The 16,305-nt window shown below is 32.6% G+C and overlaps 1 protein-coding gene across 1 annotated transcript; it reads right to left on the bottom strand.

The window, feature by feature from the left end:
- Positions 1-9,279: 9,279 nt before the first annotated feature.
- LOC146930792 (uncharacterized) lies at positions 9,280-15,693 on the bottom strand. The gene is made up of 13 exons (XM_085702254.1): positions 15,273-15,693; positions 14,644-15,146; positions 13,124-13,326; positions 12,848-13,045; positions 12,557-12,628; positions 12,319-12,414; positions 12,035-12,114; positions 11,748-11,826; positions 11,283-11,493; positions 10,749-10,945; positions 10,452-10,557; positions 10,177-10,266; positions 9,280-10,088 (listed from the first exon to the last, which is right to left on the bottom strand). The coding sequence occupies exons 2-13, from the start codon at positions 15,140-15,142 to the stop codon at positions 9,382-9,384; spliced, it is 2,538 nt and encodes an 845-aa protein (XP_085558380.1). The 5' UTR covers positions 15,143-15,146; positions 15,273-15,693; the 3' UTR covers positions 9,280-9,381.
- Between the last annotated feature and the right edge of the window lie 612 nt (positions 15,694-16,305).

The raw sequence follows: 16,305 nt of genomic DNA, 5'->3' as shown, positions 1-16,305 counted from the left end.
AAAAATTATAAAAGATAATTAATAGTATAGAATGGCGACACAAGTATAGTGTAGTAAGAATAATATTTATAATTACATTTTAATGGCTATCCAAAAAAATATTATTTGTTTTTAAACCCAAATTGATGGTTTATTTATTATTAATATTTAATCCATAAATCATACTTTAAAATATTGAGGGTATTACGGTCCTGGTCTCGTTGAACCCGAAGTATAGAAACTTGACGGGAAGGATCCCAAGGACTTTGTTTGCTTCTAGAATGAGCCATTTGGATTTAAGTAGAAACGCTTTAAGGGGACCTAGACTGGATGTGTTCAGTGAAACTTCATATTTCATTAACCTTGATCTGCCGCGGAAAAATTTGAACGGTTTAATTCCTAAGTCTATGGCATTAGCTTTGTACATTTTCCATATGGACTTTAGTCACAGCCGTCTCTTTGGGAGAATTTCGGTTGCTTCTTCCTTAAGCCATCTAAAGCCGGCATCACCTTTGCGCAAGCCACTTCAACCCTGCACTCATGGTCGCATACACAAACACAAACAAATAGAAAAAAAAATCTCATGTTCCTAAAGTGTTGCTGAAGGACACAAAATACTCTAGATGTATACTTGGGAGCTTATCTTGGTGTAGGAGGTATAGCCTTTGCATTTTATTGTGTTTTAAGAAACAAAAATTGTTCGGGTTTCGTCTTTCAGCTTCCTCCTTAACTTGCTATTTCAAGTTTCAGCATGCAATATACATTCATTGGACACAAAATAATATATTCTCATACCTCCTTTTTTTGTCTCTTTCATTTTTGGTTTTTTTAGGCTACCTTGAAGAATTGTGGGTAATTTACTCATCAAACAATGAAAATTAGCCACATCAATAAATTATAATAGAATATCACTGCTCTGTTTGAATTTAGTAACATTTTTAAGAATTTTATGTTACTAAATTCGACTTTAGTAACAGTTTTATGATTAGAAACATTTAACAATTATTATCATTTATGTAGAAAACTTGTTGCTAGTTTCTAGCAAACTGACATAGCTACAAAAACTGTCATAGGATAAGTTGAGAGGAAATTTTTTAGTTAATTTCATGGTAAGAAAATTTTTTACTTCAAAAAATGGTACTAAATCATTTTACACCGGGTAGCACTTGAATACATGTTCCAGAAAAAATGAGTACAAGTTTTTCTTATCAAAATATTTGAAATACTCAAATATTAACAAACTATTGACCTTTATTTTTTAGGTAAACCAGGAGAGAGGACAAGGAGAGAGGACAGGGATCAGGGAGAAGCAACGACATCCCAACTAGGTTGGTACCCCAATGAACTCCCAGCCTATACCGTCAATCTCAAATTTCATTAAAAAAGGGGGAAAATTACAAGAGGGGGGACTAGGCCAAAACCCTCGGAAAAAAACCGAAAACCAACAAAAAACTGACAAAAGAGAAAAAGAGCCAAAATATCAGCCTCCTACGGAAATCTAAACCGAGGTAAACCACACCGGTTCGCATAAATATCTTGCTGAAATTCTGATGGATTTCAATAGCAATGCATTGATCAGAGACAAATAACAATAGCATTCACCTCATCTCTCCAAAGAGCCCATAAGTTTGGCAACAAATGACCTCTATCATTCAGACAACAGATCTTAGTAACTCCAATACCATGCCAATACCAAGAAGGGACAAGCAAGAAACTAATCATAGGTTTGGCCGAGAAAATAAAGACAGGTTTATTAGATACATAAAGATTTTTCAAGGCAATTTTGGTGTCCGAGTTACCAAAACCACAGGCATTCCAGTACATAACTATCATTGATCAGAGGTGGAATTATCGCCCGTAGAGCGGGTTTTGTAAGGCTTACCAACAGTGGTCTTTTTAAGGTGCTCCTTCTGCTTCCTTGTTAACACATGAATAAAAGGGACTTCCGCAACTTTTTGATCATACTCCTTAACTCTGCGCCATAATTCTAGGTCATGCTGAATTCTAGCGCTACTGTGAACCTCTGTTACAACAAGTAGCACTGTACCATCCTGAATGCTAATATCATGTTCAACGTCACCATCAAGAGACCCATCAGAAGCCTCATGGGAAACAAGTGAGTGTTTGCGAGAACCAGAATGTTCAACCTCTTGCTCAACAAAATCATCCATGTGATCCTGAAAAAAATTAGGAGACACCTCATTCATGTCATCATACGCAAGATGGGATGATTGTGGGACACTCTCATGAGCACCCTTGGGACTTTCCACCAGCTCCCGCTAGCTCACATGATTATGTTCCACACCATCCAGAAGCGAGTCAGTAGCATCATTAACCTTGGGTATCTCCAACTCCTCCCGCGATGTCTGATGCGACCTCATCACTTCTACGGGGTGCACGTCCGCGTGCGCTACAGGAGAATCAACCTCCAACATAGGTCTAGGCAATGACAACTCATCAGGAGAAATACGGTCAAAAACATTGTGGAGTGGAAAGCTGAAAGAGCTTGAAGAAACGTCTGAAACCGACACTGAAGGAATAGGAACCGGAATTGATTGAGTGAGTGAGGCATCTGTTGTCTGAGCAGCAAGAACCATAGTCCTAGTAGTGGTGGTAACTGTGGAAGTGGTAGGAATCGAAACTCAAGTCCAGTTGCCTCCATTGGCCGAGATAGATGCACCACCATCCTTGTGCTGCCATGACGGTTTAGGGGGTGCAACAACAGCCCCAATAGGTTGTTTCCCATGATCAACTTTATCTTTGGCTGCTTGTGGATTTAACCATCGACAATTCGAAACATTGTGTCCAATGGAATAACAATGATGGCAAAATAAAGGTCTCCTTTCATATTGTACCTCCACCTTGAAAGCAAAACCATCACACTCAGCAAGAATTTCATCATACGCTCTCTTCGATAAATCAATGTCAACTAAAATGTGTGCATAATGTCCAAAAGTACGGTTTCTAGTCGTACCATCAATATCAATCGGCGTACCAACCACACTTGCGATTTCCTTCAAAGTTCTCTCCCGCTAATACTCATGCGGTAACTCCACCAAGTGAATCCAAAGGGATACATGCGTCTTCTTTTGAGAAAGATATTGGAAATCCTTCATCCACTGAGAAATTCTTAATAAACCCGGCTTAAGATTTATTGTACCTGCTGCCAATGTTCCGCAAATCGAGTGTTAACACTCCGAATTTACCGAGTTTACATTTTTAGGTACCAAAATCGTGTTAACTCTGAGGTAAACTCGGTTTCTGGTAAAATCAGAAGGTTTGATGAGTTTGACCGAGTTAACACTCGGTAAACTCGTGTAAACTCGACCGAGTTTACCGAGTTTTACGAGTTTACATCTAAATAAAATTGGTCCTTTTTTTGGGTCCATTTTTTTCAAAACTCAATTCCTTTTCTACAAACCCAAAGACTGAAACGTTTGCTGAATAGTTACCTTTACAGTAACACGTTCCTAAAATGAAACGTTTCTATTTCTTTCTTCTCTGAGTTCTTAAACCATGAAAAGGGGAGCATTAGAGAAATGTTGTAATGCATCATCCAGCAATATGTTAACTTTAACATTTGTTAGACTGATTGATTTATTTACTCCTTTAAATATCAATGGTAGTTTTTATAACACGACAATTATCAAACAAAATAACATGACATATCAACATAAAGTAATTTTCTGCATTCGGGACGGGTTTGGGTATAGGTCGGGGTGGGTACCTATATACCTGTTACCTGTCTCATACCCGTGTTTTGAAATCGGGGAAAACCCAAACTCATACCCAAATCCAGTCAAAACGGGAAAACCCGTCAAATTGGGTTTGGTTCGAACGGGTAACCACATATATGGGTTTTGTTGCCATGCCTAAAAGGACATATATAATGTATATAAAATAAAATATTGGGCGTTACAAATGTAAATGCAGATTATCAACTTTCAACGTCTTATTAATTAGATGAAATAGCGAAAACATGCTATGTGGTTATTTTTTGTTGGTTTATATAAATCCTAAATTAATTGGCCAACAATTTCCTATGGTTCTTTTCAACCACTAAATGATTTGTAGCTAAAAAACCAATTTTACAAAACAATGACATCTCAATGTTAATAGAATGGATTGCTGGATTGGTTATGTTTCCTGCTTCAAGAGCATCCTAACATTTTGGAGGTCCAGTACCAGCCCTTCTTAGATCATAGCTTAGATTATGAGGATCCTTAACCAACTCATTCAATGCACTTTGCAGTGACATAGAAGTGAGAAAACCGTAGCATTCGGTTCCACATATTTTAACAGGTCCACTTGGATGTTCCTTCATTACTTTGCTAATTATATAATCTTCAGCCTGTGTTGACTTATACAGTGCCACCTGCAAGATAGACCTAGAGAGATCAAGATAATTTGCTGCTGAGGTGATGTTTGAATAATCTTTCAAAAGATTCAAACATCTATTGGCATCCTCTTTGGCCTCATTGCATAATGTTTCATACAAGTTCCCACATAGTGTTGGAACAGGAGCATAAAATATGAAGCACAAGCAAAGGATGAACAACAAGGATGATGATGCTGAGGATTTCATTTTAGTGATATGGGAACCTTAGATTAGTTTTGTATGTTGGTGTGACTCACAACTAAGTCTATATATAGTGTCTTCGAGTATTTGTTAAACCTTTATGAACCCGGTCCAATGGTTCTCCTATTTTTCGAATTTTAGATAAAATATTATTTTTATTCTCTTATTTATTATTATTATTATTATTATTATTATTATTATTATTATTATTATTATTATTATTATTATTATTATTATTATTATTATTATTATTATTATTATTATTGTGATTTTTTGGGGAGACTCTTGTATTTATTATTATAAATTTCTTTTTAATACTTTTGATAATATTTTTACATGGAATTGTATTAAATAAAAATGAATTCTTTTAATAACTTTGATGATTTTTAGTAGTAAAAAAAATAAAAAAAGTGGATTTCTTTTACATAGAGTTAATAGGTCAAAGAAATTTAATTATTAATAATGTGGAATTAATTTTTTCTTTTTTTGGTCAAGAGAATGTGGCATTCTTTGATTCAGTAATAAAATTATTATTATTAGACCGAATTAAAGATATCTATCTATGTTTGACCAATATATTTATGAAACATTATTATTTTTTTGACAAAAATATAAAAAAAATCAGTTGAAGTTTGAAAAAGGATTTCTTGTGTCAAATTATATAAATTTATTTTAATTTATAATTCAATTGAACCTTTAGTAATCTACGAAACTAGGTTAATTCTTATTTTAATTGGTTAATGACAAAACTCAATTTTAGTGTTACAAAAATCCTCCTCGACGATAAAATGAGTAAATGGTCACTTTGATCCCTGCCTCTGTACCTCGCTGTCACAAAGTTCCCTGACTCATGATTAAATATAAAGTAGTCCCTTAATGTGCACTTCCGTTATCACTTTAGTCCCTAGCGTTAAATAATTATGTTAACTGATAACGTGACAAATGTTTTATGCTGACAAAGAGTATAAGGTGTCACAGAGACTACAGTGAAAGTAGAAAATGGTCATTGAACCGAAAATCAATATCCCTGAAAATCAATATCCTAAACCGAAAATCAATATCTCCAAACTTGTCCCAACATAGTGTTGCTCTTTGTCGAAAACTGGGTCATCTTCCTCAATGATGTTGTTTTATGGTTGCGGGAGACTTGCTATTAGGTTCCTGATTGTGCATACTTATTATCAGTTAGGTCATTGACAGTAAACACTTACTTTCACTAAGGTCCTTGACAGGAAACACTTACATGCACACGACATTTGTCGTGCTTCCATGCAATGGTTGCTATTCCACACCTACAACATTTATCATGCTTCCATGCAATGTCTGCTATTCCATGAACACATAACATGCTTAAAAATGTGAATGCAAATGCTAAATATTAGCTAACAATGCACATAACAGGTTTGACAATATATTAGTGATTATTATAATAGGTAATATGAAAACAAATAATACTGAATCAAGTGGCTTAACAAATATATAAAAATTGATGCAATATTAATAAAAATGTTGTAATTTAAAAATTAAAATAAATGTATACTCATTTTAAGAGGTTATATCTTTTAACATAAAATATTATTAATAAAAATGTTGTAATTTAAAAATTAAAATAAATGTATACTCATTTTAAGAGGTTATATCTTTTAACATAAAATATATTGCTAAAGGTTCAATTAAATTATAAATTAAAATGAATTTATATAATTTGACACAAGAAATACTTTTTCAAACCTCAACTCATTTTTTATATTTTTGTCAAAAAAATAATAATGTTTTATAAATATATTGGTCAAACATAGATAGATATTTTTAATTCAGTCTAATAATAATAATTTTACTACTGAATCAAAGAATGCCACATTCTCTTGACCAAAAAAAAGAAAAAAATAATGCCACATTATTAATAATTAAATTTCTTTGACCTATTAACTATATGTAAAAGGAATCCACTTTTTCTATTTTTATTTACTAGTAAAAATCATCAAAGTTATTAAAAAAAATCATTTTTATTTAATACTTTTCCATGTAAAAATATTATCAAAAATATTAAAAAGGAATTTATAATAATAAATACAAGAGTCTCCCCATAAAATCATAATAATAATAATAAGAGAATAATAAGAGAATCACCATCGGACCGGGTTCATAAAGGTTTAACAAATACTCGAAGACACTATATATAGACTTAGTTGTGTGTCACACCAACATACAAAACTAATCTAAGGTTCCCATATCACTAAAATGAAATCCTCAGCATCATCATCCTTGCTGTTCATCCTTTGCTTGTGCTTCATATTTTATGCTCCTGTTCCAACACTATGTGGGAACTTGTATGAAACATTATGCAATGAGGCCAAAGAGGATGCCAATAGATGTTTGAATCTTTTGAAAGATTATTCAAACATCACCTCAGCATCAAATTATCTTGATCTCTCTAGGTCTATCTTGCAGGTGGCACTGGATAAGTCGACACAGGCTGAATGGTATATAATTGGCAAAGTAATGAAGGAACATCCAAGTGGACCTATTAAAATATGTGGAACTGAATGCTACGGTGACCTCACTTCTTGGTCATTGCAACGTGCATTGGATGATTTGGTTGAGGATCCTCGTCATTTAAGCTATGATCTAAGAACGGCTGGTTCCGGACCTCCAAAATGTGAGGATTATCTTGAAGCAGGAAACATAACCAATCCAGTAATCCATTCTATGAACATTGAGATGTCATTGTTTTGTAAAATTGGTTTTTTAGCTACAAATCATCTAGTGGTTGAAAAGAACCATAGGAAATTGTTGGCCAATTAATTTAGGATTTATATAAGCCAACAAAAAATATTTCGATATTTCATCTAATTAATAAGATTGTGAAAGTTTGGTAATCAACACTTACATGTGTAACGTCCCAATATTTTATATACATTAATTAATTATATATGTCTTTTTAGTAATTTTTGTACTTATCAAAAGAAATTATTTTATGCGTAAAGATTCATAAAATTATAGCGCCCTCCTTTGTATTAAATCATTATAACCAAAAATTAATCTATTTATTCATTGAATATAACCTACGAGCTTTTTGATTAATTAATTAATTTATTATAATGTTATTTTTCTGGACGGTTATTGATAAATTAATTTTTTTTATAATCATTGATAAATTTTTTTTTTTTGAGGGAATCATTGATAAATTAATTGTTAGTACACCCTCAATTATTTCTTCAATTTTTAACATTGATAAATTATTTTGTAATATTGATAAATTAATTGTTAGTACACCCTCAATTTCTATATCATCAATTCTATAGCTTTCAATTTTTTTGATCTTCAGCATCAATTTATCAATGATTGAGGGAGTGGCCAAGTCAATTTTAAAGAAGTCGAAATTAAATTATTCTTGGATGGTTGATAGTACACCCTCAAATTTCTTTCGGGTTTTTCTATCATTTGAAAATTTGCACATGTTAAGAAGTTTAAAATAGAAATTTTGTATTGTAACTTGTACATTTAATCTTAAATATAAACATTTTGAATAAATAATTGTTGTTTTTCAAGAAAAAGTTACTACTATTAGTTGTTTTAACATAAACAATGTTGCACATGTTAGACAACCCCCATTTTTGTCCCCGTGAGCTTAATTCAATTGGTAAGGACAATGCATAATACTCCCTCCGGTCCTATTTATAAGAGAAATTTGAGTCAACAAAAGTTGATGTATTTGGTTAAAAATTCAGCCCAAATACATTAACTTTTGTTGACCCAACTTTCTCTTATAAATAGGACCGGTGGGAGTATATGCAAAGTCTCGGGTTCAAATCCTTCTTTAGTGACCATAATAGCATATTAATGCAGTTACTTTCATTTAAAATCATTTTATTAATTACTTTCTTGACTTTTTACTAGCATTCAAATTCCCAATATGTCAAATCCCAACCCCAACACTTATTGTGTCAAGGAAATTAAATTTTGATCTAGCACATATGGATGAGTACCTCTCACGCTTTAGGTCGAAATATTTAAAGAATATCTTGAAGGGGATACAAAGGTACTTGTTACTGCTTCCGTTTCACAATATTTATCGTTTTTCGAGAATAATTTTGTTTTTATTACTTATCACTTTCAAGTTTCAATGCACCATTAATTATTGGTTTGTCAATAATACCCTTACTTATTGATTGTAGAGAGACAAATAATAGAATGAACTAATAAATAGTTAAGGGTATTAAAGAAAAAACACACAAAATTTCATTAAAAATAACGAAATTTATTTGATTTCTTAGTAAATATAAATTCCTTAAAAGTGACAAGTACATGGTATTGTGGAATGTAGGGAGTAGTTTCTACTTCCTACGGTAAAAAAAAAAACCACAAAAGGTGACAAAAGAATAAGCTACTACAAGACTTGAAGGTCTCCAAGAATCATTGTGCTATGATTCGTATTTGCAAAATTACACATTATCACAAACCCAAAAGGTGACAAAAACTGAAGCTATATATATAACTATTTTTTTTTTGCTCAAGCTGTATTGATTTCAAAGATAGGGGAAAATAAATTTACAGTGGCTCATTATATAAAGCTACATTTTTTATTAGAAGAAAGCTAGATCTTTATATAGAAATAAATGACAATTAAACTTATGGTGGCAAATAAAAGGATTGGTCAAATTATAATTTAAGTTTTTTTTTGAACAAGCTTATAATTTAAGTTATAATAGATAGATGGGTTAATTAAAATAATTCATTATTAATTAATCCCTTTACATTCCACTGAACCAAAAACTTACATATAAAAGTTTATTTCAAACCAATAGGATAAAAAACTTGTATCAATCTTGAATATTGAAATAAACTGTATAGTTCTCATCCCTAAAGTTGAACAATGGCTCTAAAAGAAAATTCTGCTTTGCACCTTTAGCCACAAAGCTGATTGGATGGTATTGCCTTAATCCTTTCCCGGAAACGAAACTTGTTGCTTGGTTAAAACTAGCTTCAGAACCAGACTTGCACCTGAGCTTAACTCCTGAACCAGCGCTCATATTGCTATGCACGTAACAATCTTTGTTGCTTTGTGATTCGAAAGATACGGTTTGATTACTTCCGTCTAATCCAGGTACCAGTAGAAAAACCGATGAAGCATCACCATGGGAAGAATTTACAATGGTAAGAGGTTGGTCTGGTTCTTGGTGACTTACAATCATTCCAGGAAGATTAATTGGTTCTAGCATCACAGTTTTACTAACGGCACCTTTTAGGATAAGTCTAAAGGTAGCTTGAAGAGCGACATCAGTGCCGGGTTCAGGTGATTTTTGCATTGTAAGTGATTGGTTTGAGTTTGTTATAACAAAAGTTGATTTATCAAAGTCTTGTGAAAAAGTAACTAGTTGGCTATTGTAACTGGATGGAATTGGAGTAATCCAGTCTGCAACAGCTTTGTTAGCACCGGTTTTAATGTCCCAATTTCCAGTGGTGTGACCGGCAAGAAGATATGGTCCGTAAAGAATAGCTTGAACTGATGCATATTCTGGTCTGTCATCTAATTATAATTTGAAAACACAATATCAGTAAGGGTAATGATAATCACAATATTCTTTCATTGATTATCTTGTGACGCAAGAAGCTACCTTTTATGGCTTCTGTTCTGATGGTAAGAGGCAACTGAAGGGTCAGCTTGTCACCGGCACTCCATTGTCGTGTGATTGACAAAAAATTACCTAGAGATCAAGACAGTAAATATTACTTTCATGTTTCAACTGTAAATTTTTCCTGCTATAAAATACACAAATATGTAATACTAGTGTGTAGGCATGTGTGTGTCCGAACTTAATATGAATGGCCTAAGAGCTTGTTCTTTTTCAAGGTGATTAAACATTCTAGGGAAATAAAGACAGATTCAGACCTGGAGCTGGAAGAGATAAAGCTTCAGAATTCAATATCGCCTTGGCACCGTCTGCGTGACTCCAAGTTGGTACACGAAAGTTCAATGTTGATGAAGTGCCAGTTTTCTGCAGAAATCAAGTTTTGAAATGATATAAGTCGTAGAAGGAAAATATAGAGGTCTTAGACTACATGTGTTGTTGGTTTCTTAAATAAGGCTAAAAAACTGGCATTAGAAATTTATGATTTCAAAGGTCCAAAACCTATCATTAGAAGATATGTGGTTAAATGAGATGCCAAAAGAAAATGTAATGAGTACCTCATTAGGAGAGAAGGTAAACGTCACTCGAAGGTAAGGGTCCGACGAAGCTGTTGGAACAACTGTCTGAGTGAGCAAGGTTTTCCCAGATTTCCAATTAAATGAGCTTGATATATACTGAATGATGTACAGACTAGGATTATTCCCTTCTTCTTCAAAATATATAGAATCTCCCAGCTTTGAGAATGACTCAATTCCTAATGACAAAGGAAAAATAAATGAAGAGCATAATACTGGTACAGAATAAAGGAATTTATAAAGAATAATACTCCCTCCGTCTCATATTATTAAGTGTCATAGTTAGAATATTTGTTTATCTCTTATTATTTATCATTTTAAAAGATCAACGAATCATTCAATACCTTTTTCCAATAATACCCTGATTTATTGTATCTAAGACCACATATTCATAATGAAGCAAATTTATAATGGAAATTAGCAATAAAAAGTGTACATAACCTTAAGAAACACTTAATATGAGATGGAAGATATATGTAGTTTGATGTAAGTGACCAAAAAAAAAAAAATCCCCACCTGTTCCGTAGCAGCACCAGAAAGTGTTAAATGGATTTCCCCAACCCATTTTAGTTTTAGCTTTGGAAACACCAAGACCTAGAGGAAGCATATAAATCATCACTCCAGGATCTGTTCCTCTTTGAATACTGAGTACACCATTCGTTAAGGCACGTTCATAATAATCGGCGTATGAGACTTCTTTTGTCCATCTAAACAGGTGCCGCGAAACCTGAAAATCATTTTCTTGCAACATAAATACTTCAACAGAATAAACTAAGAATCATCTCTGAATATCAAGTAGTCTATCATGCTGACATAGGAACACATATTCAATAATAAATCATAAACATAATACCAATAAACTACCTTTTTTTTTTTCAAGTCGAATGAACTTCCATATGATAATAAATTTAGCATATGCGCATTTTTAACTTACCTAAGATTACACGAAGAGCTAAAAGAATGACGAGTGATTGATTGTACCTTCAACATATTGTAAGTTGTGCAAGATTCTTCATTCTCTGTTGATTTTAAGTTGTCAGCTATTCTCTTTGGATCCTTCCTACAGAAAAATTAAAGTAAAGGACTGTTTCAGAAAGAACAGAAAAATTAAAGTAAAGGACTGTTTCAGAAAGAAGCTTGGAACTCACCATCTTAAAATAAAGGAACAAAAACTTTCTACTAGATTTCCTTTAAGAAAATAAATTTCATGGATAATTTTCAATGCATATGAAGGGAAAAAAAAACTTGAAATGCTGACATCTTATTACCAGAGCTCGCGGACTGATGTTCCTCCTGTTGCATAGGTATGGGAAGAGTTTACAATGTCCATAAAGAATGCCCCAATATCCTAACACACAATAAAAAAATTTACAAAATTTGAAGGCATGGATATGGGTCGGTAAATGATTATTATCCTCTAGTTATACCACTAAATATTGCAATTGTAACAAAATAAATCATATGACATCAATAAATAGAATGAAAAAAAATAAAAACATGTTTTCTTTGAAACATAGTGAAAGATAATCTACAATGTGCATAAATAACTCACCCTATAAAGTGGATCACCTATGACTTCATACCGCAATTGAGATCCAACAACAATTGGGATATGTGTATTGGCATGAAAATCAGCTATGTCATTAGCCTACATGAAAAAAGAGAATGTAATAATCCGAGTTCAACATCCAAATGTCTAATTGTTTCATTTAGAGGGAGTACAAAAGAAGGATACATTGATTGTCTTGATTTCATAGAATTATGTGATAACAAATATTGATATGAGTTACCTGTACTGCAAGCACCCCTAAAAAGCACGGCTTGTCAAAAAGGTGCGCCAACTCCAGATGCTTTGAATCCCTCTGCATATAACATATCATGACATGTTTATTTTAGAATTGAAGTTTACAGCGATAACCAGGCGCCATAACATGGTACCTTTGAATGACATGCTTATAAAATCCATAAACTATGCATGCACTAGAATCCATATATGTTAATTTCTACAAATGAAAAACATTTATACAAACACATAAAATGAACAATAAATTTGAAGAAACTACGTGAACTAGTTAACCTACCGTTATGCTATATAATCTGTAAAGGACATCATTCATTCCTCCAGCTTCCTCATTCAGGGATTGATAATGTTCATTTACAGTGAGCTTCTGTATTACATTCATCACTCTGTTGTAAAAGTAATCGACCATCCATGTAACCATTTTCAGACCTTGAGGGTTTCCAGCTATCGTATATTGATCCAACAGGCCAGCCAAGATCTGTCAAAGTCAAATAACTGAGATCGGACAATATAAGGTCAAAGTAGTTGCATAATCAAAATCTAGTTTTGCTTATACCTTGTGAATGGTGTAATATGGAGCCCATGCATATTCAAGATTTTCAATTCGATCAAAAAACTCGGTTGGAAAAGCAGACAGATATCCCGTTCCGATTTTTTCCTGACAGGCAGACAGACCGGCAACAAGACTTGACATTTTCTCGTTCAGGCTATTGTTCTTTGTGCTGGCCCACATTTGAGCTGATGCACTCAAGTAATGCCCTTCACAATTCACATTGCCAAAAATTAAATATATAAGTTAACCTTCAAAATTGAATTGCAGAAGCTGAAAATTCCAGCCAAGAGTAGTGTCGGTCTACACTAACTACAAGTTCAATTCATTCAGACATGGATTACAAGGGATTCTTCATAGTTACCATTATACATGAAAAGTCTATAAAAGGTAGCAAAACCTCAAAAATGGTATATTCTTAATTCTTATATATAGCTGAAATTATTATTCAAACAAACTATTTCATTAGTTGCAATTGAAGTATACAATTTTCAAAGAGAATAGAGGGCGAAGACTTCAATTTAAATACAGCACATCACAGGTAAAACTTTTTGTTTTTCTCTATATACTGCATAACTCAAAAATTGGTATTCAAATATTCTTTCTTTTGCATATGTTACTATCAACTAAGAATGTTAACATTAAGCATGCATCTAACCTCTCTTCAAAATTGCATTTAGGCTTAGTTTGGATTAGTTTCTAACTTATGCCTTATGCCAGATTATCAGTTAAAATAAGTTCATAGTTTTTTAGTTTCCAAACTCCATATAAGATCACATGTATATATGCATATGTTAAATGAGAGAGCTTCTCAAAAGATTGAGATATATAAGTTAGTTTTAGCTTATGCGAAAAAATGTTGCATAAAAAACTCATGATTATTGCAAGATTATTTCAAATTTCCTTTTCTGTGAGTGGAGTGGAGATAGATGTATGAGTTCTAAATAATGTTTTAAAAAACGAACTGAAATCCAACCAACGAGACCCCTAGGTCATGTTTAAAATGCTAGAACCAGAACGAAACTGTGATCGCATTGCTCAAACAACTGAACCATAAACAGGGTCAGTTCATGATTCAGCCGATTGAACCACCTGAGTCATGGTTAAACTGCTTTAAACCACTAGAATCGTAACAAAAGTGCGATCAAACCGCTATATTAACCATAGTGCAGGCATTGCTAATTCATGGCTCATCTGGTTAAACTGTTCGATTCGGTTTTCAAAATACCGATCATAAATGTCGTAGTTCCTAAGATCTTAATATATTGAATAGGGGATAAGGCAAGGGTGATTTAGAAGATACCAAATAGAAGCATATATATCTAACTAAGAAGAAATATGTAGATATGCTATGCTGCTACGCCCTTTTGAATCTTTTGAAAAAATGAATTAATTACGCAGTTGTTAATAGGTTTTAAATAGAAGTCTGCGATCACGATTTGGGCCTCCACATAACAGTTTTTGAAAACTACAAACCTTGATACAAATAAAGAACATGAAACAGGTAATGAATGAAATAAACTAACCAACAAAATGGCCTCTGAGTTCTATGGTAGGATCCTCCCATCCTCCATACGGTTTACCAGGAGTCGGTAAACCAGCCGTCTTTCTGAAACTCCAAATCAACCTATCAACATCCAACATTAACAGATACTCCAAATTAGTCTTCTGTGCTTGAGCATGGATAGAACCTTCAAGCAATCTTACATCCCCAAGTGGCACTTCTTTGAGAAATCCAACAGGTGGCTTAAACAGATCGGCATTCTTCATTTCCCTATACTTAGCAGCCCAATCACGTTGGTTTTCTTCTGATAAAAGCTTCCTTGGAAGCAAATCTGCCCAAGCCGATTCATCAGTTGGTGTCAAATGATAGTGAGACATCACTTCTTTCTTCCATGTTTCATTCTTTGATGCCCACAGCTCGTACCGAAACGTATGTGATTGAGGAAGATTGTTCATGCATTCTTTGCCAGCAACACAACCAAACAGCATAATGGCCATAAACATAAACACAAAAACCTTCATCTTTCTGAAAATTTCAAAGCAAAAACACAAATATATTAGAAAAAAGAAAGAAACCTTAATCTATAAGTTATTAAGCTAAACTTGAACAGAGAAAAAAAAAACAGCATAGATAATACAATACATTACTCACCAGAGAACAAACTTGAATTAAAATTATTGTAATTGCAAGCCAGCCCGGAAATTTATATCTCAAGTTGAAAGTTCAAAGTAAATTGGAAGTTCGAAGTAAAAACAAAATGGTATTAAAGAAAGAAAGAAACTTTATCAACCCGCATAAGGAAAATAAGGAAATTGAGTGTGAAAAGAATGATTGTCAAATAAGGAAAAATTCTTGGACCCACCACGTGTGGGTTGTTCAAGCCAAAAGGAAAAATGTTGGAACTCTTTTTATAAGTGTTGAAAAATACTGTAATATGTAAGGGGGAGACACATACATAATACATAATGAAGTTAAAGTGAATTTTTGAACACGTAACTATGATATATGAGCAAAGGTAATGTGATGTCTGAAATTCACCGCAAGCACTCCATTGTTTTTCGAGGTCTACTATGAAAGTTCTTGTTGGTTGCCAGCATTATTTGTAGTTTGTAATTTGAATCTAATAGGTTGAGTGAGATTTGGATAAGATAATGTTTAACGTAAATGTTGATGTCAGTGTAACCCATAATCTAAATTTAATTGGTTGACTGAGATTTAGATAAGAAAAAAAACAACACCGAAGTCATCACTCACGTCACAAATTCAAAATATAATTGGTTGACGGAGATTTAGATAAGATAAGCAGACATAAACTTACTAATTTGAGCTTAATTGAAATTTCATTAATTGAATAATTAATTGTTTTATATCATTACTAATTAATATATTATTAATTTAATTAAATTTGAGCTTAATAATTTAGTTAATATTTAGTTTAATTAATTAATCATTTAATTAGAATTAAATTTATTAGAATTGGAGTTTTATTTATATTTTTTAATATAAAAGAAATTAATAAAAACTATAAACTATTTTTAATTAGTTAGGAAACTTAAATTAATAATTAAAAAACTTCAATTAATGATTAATTAAAATAGAAACTTTAATTACATTTTTAATATAAAAACATTTAATAAAAATTGAAATTTTTTCAAAAGTTTCACTTTTATCCTCTCTCTAAAAC

This window comes from Medicago sativa, chromosome 4, assembly GCF_051527215.1.
Source record: "Medicago sativa cultivar Bolivia chromosome 4, Bolivia_mono, whole genome shotgun sequence".
Taxonomy (NCBI): Eukaryota; Viridiplantae; Streptophyta; class Magnoliopsida; order Fabales; family Fabaceae; genus Medicago; species Medicago sativa.
This window is presented reverse-complemented; position numbering and strand designations above follow the sequence as displayed.